General features: G+C 41.1%; 2 protein-coding genes and 1 long non-coding RNA gene across 11 annotated transcripts; 2 read left to right on the forward strand and 1 right to left on the reverse strand.

The window, feature by feature from the left end:
- Positions 1-455: 455 nt before the first annotated feature.
- LOC142814249 (uncharacterized) lies at positions 456-2338 on the forward strand. The gene is made up of 2 exons (XM_075892634.1): positions 456-614; positions 1940-2338. Exons 1-2 carry the CDS (start codon positions 495-497, stop codon positions 2270-2272), a joined length of 453 nt encoding a protein of 150 aa, XP_075748749.1. The 5' UTR covers positions 456-494; the 3' UTR covers positions 2273-2338.
- Positions 2339-11471: 9133 nt separating this feature from the next.
- LOC142814250 (uncharacterized) lies at positions 11472-21672 on the forward strand. Of its 9 annotated transcripts, none has more exons than XR_012894882.1 (4): positions 11472-11789; positions 13368-13657; positions 19818-19923; positions 21347-21672. XR_012894882.1 is itself a non-coding variant. In XM_075892637.1 (4 exons), the coding sequence occupies exons 2-3, from the start codon at positions 13516-13518 to the stop codon at positions 19913-19915; spliced, it is 240 nt and encodes a 79-aa protein (XP_075748752.1). In that variant the 5' UTR covers positions 11478-11676; positions 13403-13515; the 3' UTR covers positions 19916-19923; positions 21347-21672. The 9 variants fall into 9 exon arrangements, 6 of the variants coding, with proteins under 6 accessions (XP_075748752.1, XP_075748755.1, XP_075748753.1 ...); XR_012894883.1 differs by having other exon boundaries at positions 11474-11676; XM_075892637.1 differs by having other exon boundaries at positions 11478-11676; positions 13403-13657.
- Positions 16434-17795, reverse strand: LOC142814251 (uncharacterized). The gene is made up of 2 exons (XR_012894885.1): positions 17486-17795; positions 16434-16816 (listed from the first exon to the last, which is right to left on the reverse strand). It is a non-coding gene; the product is annotated as an uncharacterized LOC142814251 (long non-coding RNA).
- Positions 21673-22473: the final 801 nt, after the last annotated feature.

The raw sequence follows: 22473 nt of genomic DNA on the forward strand, positions 1-22473 counted from the left end.
GAGGTTGGCAAAACATTGAGTACTTCGTGATAGGGTGAGAAATCATGGGAAGCAAAGGGAATGGTTGAAACTTTTGTAGTTGCGTGACCGTGAGCGTGCGCTGGTATGCGTAGTATTTCCTATTTCCGTTACATGGTTGGTGCTCTAACCGTATCTTCTAGCATTTTCTTCGCCTTCACGGTTACCTCACCACATCCCTAACAAGATATGTGAGCCGGTATAGCTACAAAAAAAAAAGAAGCTAAACGCTTTTCAGCTTCAGAGGTGGTGTATTACAGACCTGTTGCCATCACTTTATTCGACCGATATGTTGTCTATTATTGTTCGCTGACGAATAAGAAATATGATACTTTAAACGTGGTGTGGTCATAAAAACGAGCAATATAGGCGCAAGCTTCATTAAACTAGGCTGTAGAATCTCGCCAACAATTCAGCCTTGCTCATAAACAATTTGCTGATATGAGGCATCGTTCGCGCAATGCTCGGCGCGCATAATGCTGTTCACGTGTTCGCCCCTGGTCGAACAAGGCATATTTAAGAGCATCGAGGTGTACTTCGCACTCGTCGTATACCGCTCACCTGAAACAGTCAACTCTGCCACCATGAAGATCACAGTAAGACACAATTTCATGCTTCCTCTATCGCTTCTCGCCTTTTTGACTGAGGTGAAAGTGTACTTTACTTCGATTTGTTAGAACGTTATACGGCTGCAGTGGTACTATGTTTTATAACCAAGCATGCGGTTTTGAGTAAACGAGGATACGGTACGACATATTTATATAATTACACCAATGCGCTATAATGTTTGTCATAATTAGGCAAGCTATCATGACAACTGTGCGAAATAAAAGAAGATCTTGGGGGAAAATCACGGGTGTGGGTGATTTGTATAGGTTAAGGTCCTGGCAGTAATATAATGGGGATTGTGAATCGACACTGCAATATGGAAAGATGACAGGGTTCAGCTTTAGCACAGTGTATATTTTTGAAAGATGTCGCAAACAGGTGATGCGACTATTGAAACTATTTAAGAAATCAGCAGGGATAAGATTGTACGCATGTGATATACATTTTGTGATTTTATAACAATGTGGTTTTAAAGCATGGCGATATTAGCAGTGACCCGTGCACTGTTGGAGGGAATTTCCTGTAATGTGAGGTAAATTTACGTGCGTGTAAGAAGATTGAGGCGAATTGCCGGCACTGAGCGCTTTCCATAGGAACGTGAATATTCAAGATGGGTGTTGCAAAAACGCGCATTGTTCATTGATTATCTTTGTCAGCGCTCCCGGCATACTAAACATTCTGCTTGTATGCACCTCAACGCAACAAACATATCAATTTTAAAAACGTAACCGAAGCCTGATTGCATCCTGCGTCATTCAGCAATTGTAAAATTGCCTTTACACACTACCTGAGTATACTTTATGGGCATGTTAATGACTATGCGACAAGGTTTACCTGAGAGGCCGAGACAATTGAGGCATGCAGTTGCCATTTGAAGTTATATTTCTAACATACTAAAATATCATAAATGTGAAAAATAAATTCATCTGCGGTAAATTTCCATGTGATGCTGATGGCAGCATCTCCGTGTGGGTGCTTTTACAGACGATTGTACATTTCGCTAATGTTGTTATTGACTAACAATACGTTCGAGTCACGTAGCTCAATTTGAATTTTGCGGTTTTACGAGCCAGAAGAATGATGCCATATTCAAGCAGGCCCAGTTGGAGGACTTTGGATTATTTTGACTGGTTTGGCGTTTTTAACAGAGACCTATTCACACTTCAAATAGGTTTACCTGCACTAGTGACATTGACGCTGAGGGCTTGTTTGTCGTAAAAAATCTTCAATAAAAACTTCAGTCGATAGCACGAACTTTTTGTAAAAGCTACACTTATTCATCCTTGCTCATGGTTTCATTGCATTGACGCAGCTGGCATTCATATCCTTCGCCGTGATGATCAGTGTTGCATTGGCTACTGGACTATATGGGTCCAATGGAGGCTACGGGGGTGGCCATTCTGGATATGGAGGAGGAGGCTACGGCAAGGGTAGCGCAAAGGGTTATGGCGGACAATATGGTGGTGGCTACGGTGCAGCCCCTGGTGGATACGGAGGAGTCTATACCCTTCCGCACAGCGGTCACTACGCCAGCGCCTACAGTCCAGCTTACGGTGGAAAGCCGGCGAGCTATGGTCAAGGAGGTTACAACAACGGAGGATACGGTGGTGGTTACCAAGGTGGATATGCCGCCGGTTACTACTGAATATTCGCCGTAGTATTAGTCACGTAAATACATTGTAGATGAAAAATAAAGCTGGTTCGCATTGGAGCTCAGGCTTTGTCATTTCACGCGCTGACACAACAATATTTACCAGGTACGCCATAATTGGTCACAATGCTGAGCATTTCAGGTTCCAGAAAGCAAGAGTAAAGCTTAAACATATGGGTTTATTAAAGAACTTACCCCCGAATGAAGTGCGACTTCTCTTAACGGGATAAGATTCCAAGTCTTCGAGCAGCGCACCGTCTTCGCTTGTAGGCTACCACGGTGTAATATGAATTGTCATTGCATGTAATCGTATGAACTCAATTGTACTGCAACTGCAAAATGGTCAAATTGCATGTTGAGCTCAATGTTACCGTTATGTTTTGAATACAGAAATAAGCATGGATCAATGAGTTGGTTTGAATGAGTAATCGAATAAAGCCATTAATATGAGGGCTAGTTGAAAAAAGAGTCATTACGCAAAGGAAAGTTACGACGCTATAGACCATATTGCCGTTGTCTGGCTTTGCCAAGAATACAGACACACAAACATCGGCTGTCGTTCTCGTCGTCTTTTGGCACCAGCAATGAATTGCTGTTAGTCATGAAGCTCATTGAAAGAAGGTATCTTCAGAGCTTGGCACTGGGGAAGACAGTGCAATAGTTTACAGCCGACCTGATAGCGACAATATGTATATTTTTGAACATAATTGTCAGAAAGATCACGCAAAAGCTCACAGGTATTATAAAAAGGCTTCCAGTGCCATGTCTCGAACACAGTTTGCGCCCCGTGACGTGGCTTTCAGTGCAATGTTCGTGGTTTGCAAGGAAGTACAGTATGGTTCACTGTTAAAGGGGACACTCGATTGCACACCATCAATATTCCTGGCCCTCTAACAGCAAGTGAATTAAGAAACAATCTTCATGCAAGTCAATAATCTGTCAAGAAGAGTCGGAACTTTTAACCACTACTAGCCTTATGCATATCTAAAACACTACGAATCTATAAGATAGCGAAATATAAAGATGCTGCTCACACAGGTGTTCCCTTTAGCAGGGAACCCGCCTGCACATAAAACAAAATAGGACCTAAGAAGGCACCTACATAACCATTGATGGTTGAGAAAGTGATTTCCTGTACACCACGATTTCATTGTACAAACTATATACCGGTGGGAGTCATTCTAAACAGCTGAAGGGAAATTCCTCAAAGGTGCACATGCCAGGTACCTCTCACACGAGTTTAGTAGCGAACATGTGGTTTGTCGTGCCGCGGCACATATATCTTAGGTAGTCATAGGGCCTGTAACGACTGTAGCCACCCTGGCCGTCCGTTTCTTTGGCGACATCCAACTCATACGTTGTCGCAGCTACCGTGGTTGGGGTCTATCTTCAGTCCATGTGCTTTGTTGCCGCCGAGAACAGCCCCGTAATAATTTTCTGTCTCAGCACTCGTAGCCCGGGCAACTGCCACGGCTAAAGACAGTAGGATCACATCTTGCGGCTTGCTGCACAAAGAAACAACAGCATCAACAAGGGTTCACAAAATAATAAAAAACAATATATTGTAGTCTGTGTGAAGTCCACGGGCTCCACTGTTCAATATTGTTTACATAAGTTGCAGACTTTTTTATTGTTGGACAAAACTCTCCGGTCTAGCAACTTTGTGAGCGATTTTCATTGCTTACTTTATCCTTTGAAGTCAACCACCTCGTTCAGTTTTTGTGACGCAAAAAAGTTGATATCCTCTTAGGCTTCACTAGAAAAAAAAAGTGGCTAACTACCAAAAAGCGTACTTCACCTAAACATATAGAGAGTGCAATTCAGTCAAGTTAGCTATCAAAGCACGCAAGTAATTATGAGGACCTCATTTATCGTAGTCTAGTCATGTGCTGTGCACTTTTATTGTTGTTCAATGATACTTAAATATTTTTGTAGGAGGTATAGAAAACTCGGTACGCTTTTCCGGACCGTAATCAGTGCTTCATTTCATGTGAAATGTCAAGGAGTTCATAATTATTTATTTGGTACAGAGGATGAAAGGAGTGTCAAGAAGGCATGAAAATGGCCTCCTTTCTTATCTATTCACACGTGTAGTCTTTCACCCCAGTGACGTTGTGTATTACACATTGCATATACTTACATGAATTTAATAAACAAGCTAAATCTTAGAGCATAAGTAATACAGAGGTGGCGATGAGTATTAACTATGATAAATGTCTAAATTTCACTCGATGCCTTCAAGACAATGTAGCACTGCGTTTTGAGAATTTCTAATTATCTTTACGACAAACATGCTTCTTCTAGGGTATCCTTCGCTGCTGGGAACATAAAAAAATGATACCCTCATCAAATAAATGAAATAACGCATAAATGGGAAACTTGTCAGTACTCCATAAAGTTGTGGGCTAAATAATCCAAGGTAAACAAAGGCACTACGCTTCTAGACAGCCAGGTACATAAATTTGCAACCACAAAAGAGCAAAATTATAGCGCTTACAAAGATGTTTTGCGTTATCTCGTAGCTCTTGGTCATTTCATCTGAAAACCACGTTCATTCAAAACGCCTAGGTGACGAAACAACACCACTCTGTTCGCTTAAGTAGTGTTTGAGCACCACATCAATAACACCAAGGTCGTGCATAACTGTATTTACAGACGCGTAAACCGAAAGTACGACAGCTATCGAGGTTTCGATCAGCCTTCGTTGACATACCAAAAATCAGAGTTGCTTGCCGGCTCACATGTAAACGAACAACGCAAAGACAACGGACTGGCAGAAATGTCGAAATTTTTGCACGTGCGCTTGTACTTATTATTTATATGTCAAGTAAGGATGCGGTAACCTAATTTATATTGTTTTATATGGTCTGCACACCTGCGACAAATCAAAGTAATCATTAAAGTGAAAATTCACAACATGTTGTTGACTCAACGTTGTTGAGTATTTGATGATAGCAAACTTGTTTTTTCACCCATTTAATTGAGGAACTTCTGACTTTATCACATTTTGTTGTGGTCAATGCAATTGGTCGTTATTTTCTAAGTTAATGCGCTTTAGAACGCGAATTCAGTAGAAAAATGTGTAGTCGAACCATCGCAGTATTCGTAGTGCATTACTTGCAAAGGGCGATATATGATGCGTGATGGAATTTGTTTCGTAAAGGAAGTGGTTTTGGTTCATGATCTTTACACTGCTGAAAACCCAGACTTGTGCAACCTAGGTAACAGTATCCGATATACGCTATGATATGTTGATAAATGTTTGTGCCAACTCTTATGATGATTACGCAGACAGACAATGAGCTGTCAACTGCTGGTTAGCGGGTCGGTTAGTCCGTATAGCGGTTAAAGTGTCTATGTAAAAGAGTGCTCATAAATTAATGGTAGGAGTAAAAAAATATGGTTTTACCTGTTCAGACAAAGCAACACAATATACAAGTGGTTTTGTTAATCACTGAACAACAGATGCAACCTCGAAAACAATAATGAACAAACAGCCCAAACGTTATGAATCCAGCAAACCCAGAAACACCAGCAAATGTAAGAGAAAAAAAATATTACCAGCTGTCAATATTGTCTGACGCTCCAGCTTAAAAACATTAAAACTGTGATTGTCGCTGCTTGCTGAGCATCCTTTCAGAATTTTTGTTCATTTGGTGGAAAGACGGAAATAAGTGTGACCGTATCAGGTGAAGGGCAACGCACTCATTAAAACGCATTTCCGAATATAAGTGATATATTATTATAAACCGTTCGACTAAGAAGAGAAATCTTAGTTTAAAACAAATGCTCTTCTTAATTTGAAACAGTGTTTTAAAGCACCAGTACAGCAAAATGTAAATAAACAAGAACAACTTTTGCTTTCTTGTGCAAGCAGATTGCATGGCAACGTCCAAGAGGGGAGTAGGCTTGCTGGGGTGAGGCACCATGTTGACGCAAAGGAGGGGGGGGGGGGGGCAGGCATATGTGGTCGACTGTCATTTTGTTCTTTGTATGCAATGGCGAAAATTGGGGGGAGGTGGTGGGCCTGGCGTGTGACCCCTTCTCTACCCCGGTGACGTCCACGGAGGCTTTGATTGGTGCAGTTGAATTTTGCTGAACTATATTTGTGTGGGGTTGTGTACCACACCCGCCACCTTCCTACTTCGCGTTATCCACGTTAAATGTACACCCCCTCCAACCGAGTGGAAAGGCCTGCATGAGGCAACGCTCTTACTGATAATATTGTCCCCTTACGCCATTTTCTTTCGAAGAAATACAGCTCGCTCACACCACTGCTCAGCAAGAGATTTTTGCCCAAATTACACTACGTTGTTTTATTGCCTTAAGATATTGTAGCCAAAAGAAGCCTCCGTTCCAAGAATAAAATGTACGTCGTAAGAGTTGCAGTCACTCTAGTTTTTTTTAATTTTTTAACTGATTGCTTATAACCTATTTTGCAAGGAATGTAAATTCCAACTACCACAGTTCACGCATTTTTTGTTTCATCAACGCCCAGGCTGGTGGATTCGAACTTTAGTTGAGCTCTGGAGCAGTGAAAAGAATACGAGTTAGGCGAAGTCAAGTTTTCAAAACAAGTTCGTCTTGCTTCAGGCACTGGGAGCATCGCGAACCAACAGCATAGACAGGTCAAGTATATTCTATAGCTAGCAGAATTCACCGCTCGATGTTTGCGCACAGGACAACGGGAGTTTCGTGCATGTGTGTGGATTAGACTCGCCAGGTTGTCTCTACTGAAAAAAAAAAAACGTTCTGAGGCTGCCGTCTACGAACATCGTTGGAATACGTTCTTATGCCAAAGGATTAGAAGCTACCATGAAGATCACAGCAAGAAAGGCTCCATTGATTAATCATCTCACAGTCTGATTATTCCGAATATAGCTAAGTATAGCTGATCTTACACTGGTGGTAATAATACTTGCTAAAACAAAAATATTTGTGAAAAATGAGAGAAAATTTGAGAAGAGAAACGAAACTAACCAAGTATACGTTGTGACAATAAATGTTTACCGGTTGTTGTCTTGACTAAAAATACAAGACCTAACTTGACTGTGGCATATCTAAAATAGAAATCTGGGTTTTGAGTTAGGTTGCATGTGTTTAAATTAATATCAGTCAAATCTACCATAGAATACAGTATACTTTAAGCGATATGCAATGTGCAATGAACCACTGGTATAAAGTGAATATTTAAATAGTTTTCTTATGTGAAAGGAAGCGCTACGCAGGCGGAAAAGAATTATATACCTTAGTCGCATTGTTTAAGTATAAAAATAAATCATGCACTGTACACGGCTACCTACCGGTCATATAGGGGCACAAGAACTCCAACTGTCAGAAATGAATTTATTAGAGATTGATGCAATCGATGTCTTTAAAAAACAACTTTTTTTAAATTAAGGCACAGCCTGCACATGTAATCGCTATCGCCGCATAAGTGTAATAAGCATGCCGTAGGTGTACGCGTACATGTTTTAGGTTGAGCCCTTGGTTTAGGTTGTGTTTGTGTATTCCTTCTCGCTCGCATGCGTCCGTCATAACGCTTAATCATTCTCAAGATGGGCGTAGCTTCAAAATTATGGGAAATATTTAAATGTTTTTGTAACCGCTGTAAAACATACTCACTCAAACAAGACCGTACATCTTATAGAAAGCCGTATGTGGGCACTGCACCAATTATAATTCAGGTTTTGCACGCTCATAACATGGTTTACGAAAATATGGTCATCTTTCGTGAAAAAAAAACGAAACTTGGGGTATTTCTGCAGGCAAATAAATGAGACTAAGCCGAAGTAGGCACGCAAGAAAGCCACGCTGTTAGTTTTAGCCACGGAACTTGGGCTGGTGTTTGCCTGGACTGATGCTGCATTTCCTTAACGCTAATATTTGACGTCGCTCAGCCTTTCCTGACGTTCGCGCGTTATCCAACCATGTCAGTCATCTTTTTTTACGTTATTATATCGCTGTATAGAATGAGTTACGGAGCACAATTTGATAAAGCAAACATTCTGTTAATTGTGTACTAGCATGTTCGACCTTTTACCTTTATTTTCATCTCCCTACCTTACCGTCGTCTTTTGTCATTACCTCCCCTGACCCCCTTCCCCAGTTTAGGAGGCCAGAGCAAACTGCTGCACCGGTTGACCTCTTTTTTTTTGTCATAAGTTCTGTCCCTATATTTACCTTCATTTTATACCATTTCTTTTCTTTGGCGTTTTCCACCTATTCTCAATAACTTTTGCTGTATGCTGTCCGCCTATACGATTGAAATAGCAGTGATCAAAGCCCATAATTGTAATTTTAACTTTATACCTACTCAAAATTAAATAGAAAGAAGTCAGTGTGGCTACCTTGCCTTGTACAGTTTGCTGAAGGCTTAACTACAGCAAATATTCCGAAAAAGTTCCCAAGATTACACCACTCTTGACGTGGAAATATGTGGCACAAGCTAAATTAGAAACCATTCCTTCGAAAATGATAAACACAAAAAAATGTTAATCTTTGCGTGCAGATTTTCCTGGTTGTCTTTGTTTTGTCAATTCGTGTTGCCTTGGCTGACGCCTACCATGGCGGCCACGGTAGTGGTCACAAAGGATACGGTGGTGGTGGTCACAAGGAAGACTATCACATGAGCCATCGTGGATATAGCGGAAAGTCTCACGGCTACGGACACAAATACGGAGGATACGGAGTTGGCAAGTGCTACGGTGGAATGGGATACGGTGGCAATCATCATGAATGAAAAGACTACGGTACACAATGGGAACCTGTATTTGTGTGATTCCGGGCTACGTGCTTGAATACAGCTTTTGTGTTGCACTAATATGAAAACCCCTTCTGAAATATATATAGCGGCCAACATAAAGAGGCTAATGGAATCAGTGGGAGAAATCTGTATATTGATTTAGGAGTCTATCAAGAAACCCCAGATAGTCGAGATTTCCGAAGCCCTCCCCTCACAACGTCTCTCACAAAAAGTTCTTCGTTCTGGAACGTTAAACACCATCAATTGTTATTATCTCATACTGCTCATTTGATAAAGTTCCTCTCAGGAAACCCGTGAGAGCACTGACAACTGAGAAGGAAGTGTGAGACAATAAGTACATGAGTCAGCGGTTTTATACCTGTTGTCTCCTTGTTTCGTCTTGATTCTAAGACGCATAATAACAAAAAAAAAAAACACTACACTACGGTCGTTACAGCGAAAAATTATTTTATACTTTTCCGTTCCAAATCATACGCAGTTATTGGTCGAAGTTTGCGCGAACTTCATCCGGTGCCTCTTTGTTGCGTGCTTCCTTGAAATACGGGCGCCTAACGCAGACAAGGACAGCCAAGACACAGACAAGCCCTTATTGCAAACTGAAAGTTTAATTGAAAAGTTGTGACAAATATATACTGACATAAAAGGTTTTGTAAGCACATACAATAATGTCACACACCATAAACCATGTATATATATATATATATATATATATATATATATATATATATATATATATATATATATATATATATATATATATATATATATATATATATATATATATATATATAATGTAGACATGACAAGTGTTCCTTTGTGATCCCTTGTTATTAGCCTCTCACGTTTTTTGTTTGTCACAGGCTTGAGAATGGAGATTCGATGTACACAGGATTTTATGGTTGCTTGGAGAGGTGGGACCAGTATGAAGGTTAAAAGTTTGTTTTTGGTATTACTGCATTGTATACGCAGTAATAAATTATCATTTAGGTATAAAAAGTTTTTATAATCAATATGTCAAGATAATCACTGTGCTTTTGCTTCAATTAATAGGGTAATATAACATTATTTAGGATATTTTACCCTTGTTATCATTTTTTATTCTTTGCTTCAGAAATAAGTCGTATTGAGATGTGCTTAACCATGACGACATTACTGAGAGAAAGTGCGCGAGCACACACAATATTTTACATTGCATAGCATCGCTGCATAATTTCTACGAGCATATGTTTCCGTCCACTAATATCACTACCTGCACCGGTTAACGAAGCAGATGAGTGGTATAATTATTTAGCATCGGCTTAGAAGCGTGTTCTGTAGAGCAAATTATGACTATTAACCACAACATGCACCTCCGCAAACCATATCGTACATATTGTGTGCATACCAATTGCAAGACTGCATTATTGTTACAGTGCCATTGCACGAGAAGATACAAGCGACTAGAATCACCTCTGAGCCTGGCTCAGGCTGTTTGTATCTCTGTGGTGTGATCGTAATGCATTCCAGGTCGATGCATGGTGCATGGTTCGTCTTGTCTGTGCTCTCTTGGAAGCCCTGATGACCCCCCCCCCTACACACACACACACGTACCTCATATCATGCATGATGACATGACGTAGGCAATTCGATCAGCCTACTATAGCGCATTGCCAGTGCATACTGAGGTGCATAATAAACATTGTCGCTGAGGTTGGCAGAGCATTGAGTAGTTCGTTATTAGCACGCAGGTGTGAACATGGGTCGCTTTGAGTCGCTTTTTGACCGCTGTCGCAACGTGACCGGTTATATTCGCAGCTGGGGCTGCGAATATAGTGGTTTAACCGTTTCTCGTCGATTTCTTGTTCTGGCAATACTGGCAGGAGCCAGTATTGCCAAAACAAGAAATCTGCTGGCAGGAGCCAGGAGCCAGTATATATATATATATATATATATATATATATATATATATATACGAACGCACGCAAGCAAACACACGTTGTCGTGAAGAAGGCAATTGAATCTACAACATACTATGAAGACGCATCGTCAGTGCAAACTGAGGTGCTTCATCAGCGTCGTCTCTGATGATAGCACGGCATTGAGTATACCTGTTTACTATAGCGTCAGGACGTGCTAAGTCAAGCGCGTCTTCTAGCACGTCGGGGTAAAAATACGTGCTTCCTGTTCTCGTTTCATCGTTTTTCCTCACGAAGCAATTTTAAGTGTTTCTTCGCATTCACGTTAAGCTCCTCTCACAATGACGTGACATGCTGGCCGACAACAGAAAAAAAAAAAAAACGAAGCGTCCGACGTGGTACTAGAGACACTACCCAAGTGCCTTCTTGCTGCATTCATTATCGTTCGCTGACAAACCAGAAATTTGATGCTGTATATATGTAAGTTGGTTACACAGACAGCGCAATATAGGCGCAAGATTCATCAAACTAAGCTGCGTAGTATGGCCGCAGAGTCGGACTTTCTCACCAATTGTGTACAAATATAAAGAATTGTTGCACCTTGTTTTGCGCGCATAATGCCATTAACGCGTTCAGCCATGATACAATGCGGCATATATAAGAACGCCTAGGCATCCCGTGCACTCCTCTTATAAAGCACGCCTGCAACTGTCAACGCTGCCGTCATGAGGAACACAGTAAGACCCATTTCTATGATCGCTTCTCAGGTTCTTGTTTAAGATAAAACTGTATATTGCTTTGGTTTATGCGAGCGTCATATGGCGATGGTGGTACGATGTTTTATAAGCAGGTACGTGTTTATGAATGTACGCTGATATGATATACGATATGACGATTGAGTTTGTATAATATGTTCTAATCTTTTTATAAGTAAGTAGACAAGCTATTCTGTCAAGACAGCAAAGAGAACCTGTGTTTCTACCATCACATGTATGGACGATTTCAATAGCTCTAGGTCCCTACAAAAACTTTTCGGCCAGCGAGAACCGACACTGCAATATTGTTGTAGGACGGTGTATAGGGTCCCGTATGTGGCTTTCGTACAGCCGCCAAGGGTTGTCTTGTGCGTAATGTACTCGACGAATGACCCAAAGGCTGCAGGATCTATTCCAGGCTGAGGGGGCCGAATTTTAGATGAAGGCGAAAATGAAGCTCGCGTACTTAGAGTCAGGTACACGTTTAAGAACGCCAGGTGGTCAAAATGTCTGCATTCCCTCACTACAGTCTCCCCCATAATCGTATATTGCTTTTGGGACATCAAACCCCAAGAATTAATATTATACTTTTTACTGTGCCTCTCATTCAGAAATATTCGCGAAGTTTTTGAAAAGAAGACTGAAAGGAGCAAGAGTTCGTTCCATTTTGCAAACTAATCAAACAATAAGCAGTTATTATATTGGATGATGTTTTTGCTTGTGTAGAGCGAATCAATCAGTTATGATAGCATATATATAGCCTGAGAATGCATAGCTATATATGATAACATCTGAACAATTCATTCGGAATAAAAACATTTTGTATTAGAGAGGAACACACTGTATACTCCTGCATCTGTTTGTGAGGTACTTGCAGACTGATGTGCATTTACGAGCTGATTAAGAAGACTAAGGCGGATTACCTGCAGAGCACGCTTTTTGCCGGCACGTGAATGTACTTTAACAATAGACACCGTAAAACTGCGCATTGTTTTTTTTTATTTTTGTGTTCAAGTCCACACATCCTGCTTCCACTGTACCTTAAGGTAGCAAACATCAATTGTGGAAGCATAACTGGTGCCTTGATCGAATCTTCCGTCATTCAGCACCCGGATAATTGCAGATTACTGGAGCATATTACGTGAGTATGCGACCAACTATATTTACCAGAGTGGTTGAGAAACCCAGGCGTACTTTTGCCTTTTAAATTGAGTTTTCAAGCAGACTAAAATAATTCTCTTTCTTTCTCTCTGAAATATCAGAAACATGAACAAACAATGGATTTCTTGTAAACTCTGCTTAGAGGCCGATGAAAGTATTTCCGCCTGTATGGTTAAATAGACAATGTGCTTGCACAGACTTTCATAATATCTTCATGTATTGGCAGTCAAGTTTAATATTTAAAATAAATTTTAAATTCTCTAATAATAAGCGGCGGAATCATGATACGAACATCAAACAGAGCATGTTCAAGGCATTTAGATTAATTTTGACCACCTAGGTGTTTTTAACGTGTACCTAAATCTAAATGGGTACATGGTGTTCATGCAGCAGTGCAGTGACACTGAGTATTCGTTTGTCGTAAAAAGTCTGAAACCGAAAATTTGCTAACATTTATTTTTGGTTACACGTACTAATCGTTTCTTGCTCATGGTTTTATTGCTTCTGCGCAGTTGACGTTTATAATATTCGTGATTATGATCACCAGTGCCGTGGCTATGGGACCATATGGACCAAATGGAGGCTATGGGGGCAGCCATTCTGGATATCAAAGAAGGGGAAGTTACCTCAGGAGTAACGTAAAGGGTTACGGCAGACAATATGGTGGAAACTATGGTACAACCTCCGGTGAAGACACAAAAGTCTATATACCACCAGACAATGAAGACTACGCTGGTGACTACAGCCAAGGTTACGACGGAAAGCGACCCAGCTATAGTCGACCAAACAAGTTCAGAAGAAGGTAGGCTCAATGTCACTGGCCTTTCAAAATATGTTTGATCTAGCGCAGGCAAGTTAGCACGGACCGTTGTCGTTTTTTGGAAATGTAGCGATGTGAACTTGTTGGCACATCTTGAAAAGGCAGTATCTTAGAGCTAGTGAAGACGAGGGCATGTGTGAAGATGAAGACGAAGACGAGTGCCCACGTGTCCAGTGTCTCTCGTTTGTACTCGCCTTCACCACTGCGCTATGATTCCGACTTTTTGCAAGTGTCCGGGCTGTTTGCCGACCAATCACAATAACGGTCAGCAAACGTCGTACAAGCCACCGTCGTAGTGTCCAGCTTACCTGTAACGACAAGCCTCAGGCCACACAAGAGCCAAGTCCTTGTCCGCAATGGCAAAAAAACGGCCAATGCTCTTACGCTTACTCACCGCTAAATATTCTGCATTTTATTCATGAAGATATATATCATTTGAGTGAGGTAAAGGCCAGCTCTTTAGATAGACTAATATTCAATATACCTTGCCTTTTTTATCACACAACACTTGAAGCAAACGATAAGAATTATGGGCATATATTGACGTAAAATAATTAAATTATATTTTTGGGACCAATAGCTTTATAGAAGCCCACTATCAAAAACCCTCGATCCACACCACAGCGTCCCTCATAATCATCCCATTGTTTCGGGACATTATAAGCACCCTCAAATATTATCTAATATGCTCCTAGAAATGTTCTGATCGTCAATCAGGTGCATCGACTAATGAAAAGTTAGGTGGATACAATTGTACATTTACAAATTCATTTAGAAATACATTCAGCAAATGCGTTGTTTACTGACACACGTGGTTTCCTCATGAAGACTCCGTGTTGATTTCGCCTCCTTGCGCAACTATCACCTGTATCGCTACCGCCAATGAGGCACATTATCGAAAGCTTGCCTACGGTAGTCAGGAATCTCCTGAAAGTTGCCTGGAACGGAATTAGCAAAGATAACTTATGTAATGAAACAAAGTGCAAATAGTCAAAACAGGAACACAAACTCTTTCCTGAAGTGAAAATATCTACTGCCTTCGTGATGAGCCCAGTTGATAAAGATCAAAAACAAGTACTTTTTACTAACAACATAAGCATCTATTAGATGCACGTAAAAATAAGGCTAAAAGAAACGATAATTAAGCTGCCTACAGAAAAGCCCATTGAAAATAAATACTTACCTGTATTGAGTGAACAAACACCGTATTATGCAGCAGATGCATATCCGTGCCACATATGGGGTACATCTATTCGTAGATATATGTTGCTGCCGATCAGACATTACCAAACCGTTCATTGGGGTCGACTCATATTCGAGTAAGACATTTGACCTCTGGTTTTAGAATTTCGCCTTTCATGCAACCGAATGTTGCTTAGAAGTGTGACAGTTTGAGCTAGTTGGTATGACATGACGATAGTAATAGCGCGAGAACAGAACGACGACAAAGAGACAAGGACACGAGTGCTAGACACTACCGCTCGTGTCCTTCTTGTCTCTTCGTCGTCGTTCTGTTCTCGCGCTATTACTATGGCATGTTGCTGTTGTGCATAAAGTGGTGTGCTGGATGGGTTTGCGCCGTAGTTACGAAAGCACAGAGTAAATGAAGTTCCTAAAGATACGCGAATCATTCGCATGCCTCACAGGGGAAGACAGCGTTTCTTATCTGAAAGTATCAGTGAAGAAGAAGAGACGCGGCCACCAAAGCAGTTGAGTTTGTATTCGACGCCGTTTGACGTAACATCGCGCCCTGTTATGCGCACACAGTGAAAAACGCGCACCACTCTTGCCGAGCTGAAGCGGGTATCGGTTTCGTTCCCCACGTGGTCCACAAAATGGCGGGAAAGCAACGAACCTTCCCTCTGTATATATAGATAAGTACCAACCACCCCTTCGGCTGTGTTCCAAAGACTTCAGCAGTAGCACATCCATGATGAGTAGCACCTCGACACGATGCCGAGAGAGAATGGTAGAGAAGAAAAGGTTGAGAGGTTAACTATAGTCGAGGAAAAATGATTTGCTACCTTACACGTGGGACCGGGATGGCGAAGAATATCAAGTGGAGTGGATGGGATGAACCATAATATCATAATGTGCACCAATGTGACCAAACACAGCCTCAAGAGCACACAACCTAATAAAAAGCATTTGAGAAAGTAAAATGTTTGCAGTGAATGCGGTTGAAGTTGAGCGCTTGTGTCCTAATCCGGTGTACGTTGCCGTTTATCGTAAATAAATTTTAAAAAACAAGCTGCGCAGCTAGTATGGCGAATAAATTTTGAAACCTATCATCCTAAAAAACTGGAAAAATTAAAAACAAAAAAGGTAAATTATTTATTTTGTGTGGTTAATTTATTATAATTCAGTTGAGTAGCGCGTTATAGTAAGCGCTGGGTTACGTTTAATTATCTGCCTCACGTCTGTTTTTGTGGTGCTGCAGTTAATTATAGAAATAGTCATTAGCACGTTTCGTATTCCATTTTTGTAAGCGCTGTAAAAATTATGAAGTTCGTGCGTGCATAAAATAGAATGTGCCAGACAGCGACAATTGAAGTTGATTTGAAGATGATTTCATCCTTACTTCAGCTGCCTTCTTCGCCCCCACTAGTGCTCATTTACGCGCGAGTAGAGCATACGAGGTGTGGGGAGTATTACCAAACTGGCATTTATACAGAGCTTGAGGGTGGCGGCAAAACCCCGTCGAGAGTGTTCATACATTCACTATCACAATAGTTAGCCAAATAAGGATTCAAAGAAGCATCTCGCATAAACAATAATATTTGACTGTCATTGATTGTACAATATTCCTTCTTTTCAAAAACAAACAATCGGATTACATTCCTTTAAACAGGTCAAGTGGAGCTGTTCTATGATGTGCATGCCAGACAAATCTCACACTATTTCAGTAGCGAACGTATGGTCCGTGGTGCCTCGGCACATAGCTTGGGTGGCCATAGGGTCTGTCACGGTTGTAGCCGCCAAGACCGTATCTGTGAAGGCACTCAAGGCATACGTTGTCGTAGCTCCCATGGTTGTGATCTTTTTTCAGCCCGTGTTCCTTTTTGCCGCCGAGCACGGTACCGTAAGCATCAGCGTTTTCGCCGAGACCTTTGTCAGTCTTATCATCCGTGGCCAGGGCAACTGCAACGGCCAACAACAGCAGGATCACCTGTTCAAAGGTGTGATGAAAATAAACACGAGCTTCGATAAGAGCTAACAAAAAAATGTGAGAAGAAGACTATATCGTAGTCAGTTCAAACTTCACGAGCTCTGCATTGCAGAACGCTGTTTCCATAAATCGTGTAGTTTCATACTGCTTGCAACTCTAAGACCTAAATGAGAGCAACACCATAAGCGTATAAGAGAGGCTTTCTCCGCCTCCTTTTTTTTTTCATATCATATAGACTGCGATGTAAAAGTCATTACGGTTTCTCTTGAGCGCACACTTGTATGAATTATTAAAAATGCAGAAGAATCATGAAATCTGACTATTTACTCAATATGAGGGGAGTTAGAGCTGTTACGTTCAGAAAATTTTCAAGTTGCACTTGAATACTGCACCTCCACACACCTCATTCAGGAATTACTCATCTTCAGTGCAAATATAATCCTTCTGTGCTACACGCTTAGTCCTAAACAACAAATTTCTCCTGTTTTCGTCGACTAAATGATAAACATTGTGCGTAAAAATTGGTCAATATGGCCTGAAATGATCGGTAAAAGAGTTGGCAACAACAGAAAAGCACTCTGCGTTTAAAGAGCCTCGTGAGTAATTAAGTAATGACAGAAGAGTAAAATACTGCCACTTACAGTGATCTTCATGGTCATCTTATGTTTCTTCCCAAGCACGCCTAAAAACACTTTCAGCCCAAACGGCACGGCGACCAAACAACACCGGTGCTGCTGGTTTATGTAGTGTCTGAGCGGTGCATCAAGAACACGTAGCACACGCATAACTTTGTTCGGAGACGCTTGCGCTGAATTTTAAAGTCTACGACAGCATGTGGGCGTCGATCAGTCTTCGTTGACAGTCCAACAACGTGTGTTGCTTGGGTGTGCAGATAAAGAACAACAACAAACAAACAACATGTGGACCATAGTTTCAAAATAAGTGTCTATTGCATACGCCCGTCTGCGCTAACGTGTATATGCATATTTATCATGTAAAATTTCAGTAGATTATTGGAGCTCAAGCACACTGGGGTCTCAGCGTGTCGTCCTGTCATTTCATTGTCATGCCAGTGCGTCTTTTTGCACTCAAAGCTCGTCATAAATAGGTAATACCAATAAATTGAGTAAATCGTATTGCTAGCCATTGATTCACACTATGCATGTTATGAGCTGGTCATTACAGGCTAAAACATCATTTTTGTCTTAGCAGCGGTGTCAAAAACATGCACCAAATTTACCAATGCACTCAACCTCTCCGAAATTCGAGACAAAAGCGTGAATATGTACACTAAAGTCCCCTATTGGAAAGACAACTTCTTGAAATATATCTGCAAAGTGATGGTGCTTTACTTGTTACTGATCCACTAAAGATAAAGAAGGCAACCGCTAGCCCAAGAAATAGCCGATACCGTTACTAGATTCGAAACACCCTCTTGCCTACATGTCATAGACAACTGAAATCGGGATTATAGGCAAAAAGAACTAGCTTAGGGTAAGCAGCTTAGGGTAAGCAGCATTCCAACGCGATTTTCCAACTTCAGCGAAGCTCAAACACAATTTTCTACAGAGCAATGTGGCAAATTACCTCGGCCAGATCCTTTTTATTCGTTCTAAGATTGCCCATTAGCAGCGATTTTGCTGTGGGAAACACCGGTGCGCACTGCACGCTTCGTCCATCCCCAAGTTCTTTCTTCACTTTGATTTTCAACATTCATTAACATGGTGTGCACACCGCACATCACAGCGAATTGTCATGGACTATCCGTTGTTAGCTAAATGATTTTACAGTCGTCTTATTGAGCAACCTGAACCTCCTATAACTTCTGTCAAGTTATTCGTAGTTCTTTTCGGTGTAAATACCGTCATGCCACTGGACCATCTAAAATTCACTTCACGTAATCACCGAAGGCAATGAAAAGGTGTTTTTGTAAACAGATGTGTGTCAATTCAAGGTGTTACGGGGTTTTCTTGGTGAAGATGTTCCCTAGTACACTGATCTATATTGAACAGAAATGCGAAAACGTACTTAAGCAATATCGAAGATGTATTGTTTCCAAACAGCAATAAATGACGTGCGACAGACTGTTTCATGCAGCAAAGTTTTCAGCCATTCACTGCCAGAAGATCAAGCCAACCCAAACTTTGTATCAAAATTTAAAATACGCGAATAAATGTTCATAAATGTCTGTGCCCCCTCTCATGATAATTATAATACCCGGCCAACTGACAGCAAGCATGCTGGCGTGCACATTGGTTAACATGTTCATGTAAAAGAGTGATTGTGCTTGAATGGCACGACTGGAAGACAGTTGTTCTGATATATTCCGATGATGCAACGTAATATCCCTTCCAGTTTTTTTCATATAGTGAACATTGACGGCAGACGTGAAAACAATGAGGCATAAATGCTCAAACAGCGCCAACATAAAACTTGAAGCTCATCAACTGGAGCGGAAAGTTTAGAAACAACCGCCAATATTTTCTTCGGCAGCATCCAGAATCTCAGTAAACAATGATTGTCCTTAATTACTGAATCTCAATTCGTTTTTAATGGACGAAAAAGTGCAGCAATTATTTACGTAAACACTGAAGTATTGGCCGATCTGCTAAACATATTTTATCATATAACTGAAATACAAAAGTAAACTTGTCGATCTAGAGGAGAAATGTTACTTGAAAATAAATAACTTTCCATGGCATGTTTTTATATATTCGCACATTTTTCCACGTACACAAAGCGGCAGTAAGCTGCCATGTAAAAAAAAAAACTGTTCGAGGTGTGTAGCGAGACAAAGACATACGAGCATCTACTTGACAGCTCAGTTGAGAGAAGCTAGCAAGTTTCGTACGGTATGACCAACGGTCATGGTGATTTACCGCGAGATACCAAGCATCAACTTGGAATTTGCGTTGCATTGCACACGTAAAGCACGAATACGAACACAACGTTTACGCCCTTACATTTTTGCAGCAGCAACATCGTACTTATATGCGGTCTGCTGCGTCTGTGTTAACAAGTCCTCCGTGGTACAAGTCCTGCAAGCTGCTGACTTTTCGTGCTCAGAATGAAGCGTGCGGTAAGTGAGACGTCTTTGTGAGGTACATTTGTAAATGTGAGGATAGACGTTTTTGAAACAAAACGTTATGCGGGGTCTTTTGCGAGATTTAAGTTCATACAGATCAAGCTGAATTTGTTTCGCCCAAGCGACACTTTTGCGAACCGTGGGGACAGATGTATAGTTATCCGTCATATTCTCGGTGTACTAAATAGAAAATATAACCTCCAAGTTTAGAGGATAGAGCTTAATGAATAGGTTTGGGGCTTTTGTTTGCATTCATTTCAACTGTAACTATATTGAACGTACCGCTGAGCTCCAAACCAAAGCCTTCCTATTTAGCTTAAGACAAAATGACGTTCTAGCGATCAGAGTTTTACGGATATTTCTGCCAACGACTCAGAAGAGTGCATACAAGTGTAGGATTCTTTTCACATATTTTAGTTCCTACTGGATATAATAGAGATGCGAAGCCGTCTCCTCTCAGTGACAGATCAATTATTCTGTATTTGTTGTATTTAATTGCTATGTAACGTTCAGTGCTGGGAGCTGCATCTGAACAACAGTTGTTTAAGGAAAGAGAACATGCTACATGTGAAATACTACACATTTATGCATTATGCGGCAGATAGCGAGTATAATAAATACACAATGGGCTACAGAGTTTCATTTGCGTGCTTAATTTCTATGTTGTGTGCAGCCAGTTTTATATATATACATCATGCAGGCATAAGCTCGTCAATGTGTACCTTTCGTTCCGTAAACCAATGGGTAGCCCGCACCTCGCAGTGTAGTAAAGAAGTACATTTATGCAAGCGAAAGCCCAAAATGAATCTATATACGTAGGAAGCAATGTTCCCAAATGAAAATAGAATGAAGTGTGAATGACCGGCATATACAAGTTATGAGTGCCAGCTGAGATTATCACAAAAGTGCAATGCCTATATTTTTGTGTACCGACATAAGGGACCTAAGTAATAAGACCCGAGGAGCAAACTTAGAAGGTCAGGTGATTACACAGCCTTTAATGCGGGAAGCAACCCGTCACTGGTATTAGAGAAATTAATATGGGTTTCATGTTGAAACAGCAATAGGAAAACAGAACTACAGTTTTATAGCTAGGAGTTGATGATTTTGTTGTAAACAAACAGACAAATGATCTATTCAATTATTGGAAGCGTGGCACGAGAGAATGGAAACGTACCAGTGAAAGGAAGAATGCTACCAGCTGAGATTATTACAAGGAATCTTATCTGCTGGCATACGAAAGGGTTTGCTAATGTCGAAAAGGGTATCTGGAGAATATTGTAATTATTGTTCGTACTCGCCCAAATCAAGATCTTGTAGCTGCAGAGGTCTTCCCGTTGGCTCTCTCTACCGCTTTCTTCTCTGCGAGTGCTTATATGTAGCAGTCGAAGTTGGACTCACGCTTTCATTTTTGCAGGTGGCTATGATTGTGATCACTCTTATTCTTGGCTTGGCGCTCGGCCATGGTCATCATGGCAAGAAAGCTAGCCATGTGGTGCTGGTTCGCCGTCCCGTTTACCAGCAGGCGCCTTGCTATGATCATTACGGCCATGGCGCACAACACGGTGGCTTGCTCAAGAAACACGGCCATCATGGAGGACATGGCCACTATGGAGCACAGCACTACGTGCCATACGCATACTAAGCAGACACGCAGCGCATTGTCCGCGCGCCTCCGCTTGACATGTGCAATGGAGAGTCAAGCGCGCATGACAAATAAAATTGAGCTTGAAAGCAGTCATATCACATGTGTTTAGAGCTATGTCGTGATATTTCGCTCAGCATAACTGCACCGGGATGTTAAGGATGGATAGATGTGCGAACCAAAGGAGAAGTGCAGTTAGGAGGCGGAAATGTTGTAGGCCTGTGTACTCAGAATTCGGTGGACGTTAAAGAACCCCAGGTGGTCTAAATTTCCGGAGCCCTCCACTACGGCGTCTCTCATAATCATATGGTGGTTTTGGGACGTTAAACCCCACAAATCAATCAATCAAAGAAGTGCAGTTAGGAAGCGTACACAGAACGTAATATCTACGTTAACTCACTAGTATCAAAGCTAACCTTCGCTCACGTGTTACGCTGAGCCAGCGATTCAGTCACAACTACACCTTCTTATATGGTGGCAGTCTAAAATTTGACCGGCCGGCATGGGCTTATTTTTTGCTGTTTTGTTTTACTGAGTACGCTATAGTGTTCGTCAATTCCTCTGTATCCTTACGGAGATAAAATACAAAAATCATATTGCCCAAAGCTCGGAGGGCACTTAAAAGAAAGAAACAAAAAACACTCACTGTAGACACTAATTATCACAAGACTCTCCTTCCTCCCTTCATCACATTTGCTATGTCATCAGAATTCAGTTATGTTCGATGCTTAACATTAGGCATGCCCCGTATTGTCATAACCGTTTTAGTAATACAGGTGTTTAGTTTGCCCCAGAAAACAACAAAAACATTGTTTAAGAAATAACTTGTCTTTAAGTGGTACCAGAAATAATTTCTTTTATCTCCACTACTTAGTTCCAGTTAGAAATGCTTCGTACAC

Source organism: Rhipicephalus microplus, chromosome 4 (assembly GCF_043290135.1).
Source record: "Rhipicephalus microplus isolate Deutch F79 chromosome 4, USDA_Rmic, whole genome shotgun sequence".
NCBI lineage: Eukaryota > Metazoa > Arthropoda > Arachnida > Ixodida > Ixodidae > Rhipicephalus > Rhipicephalus microplus.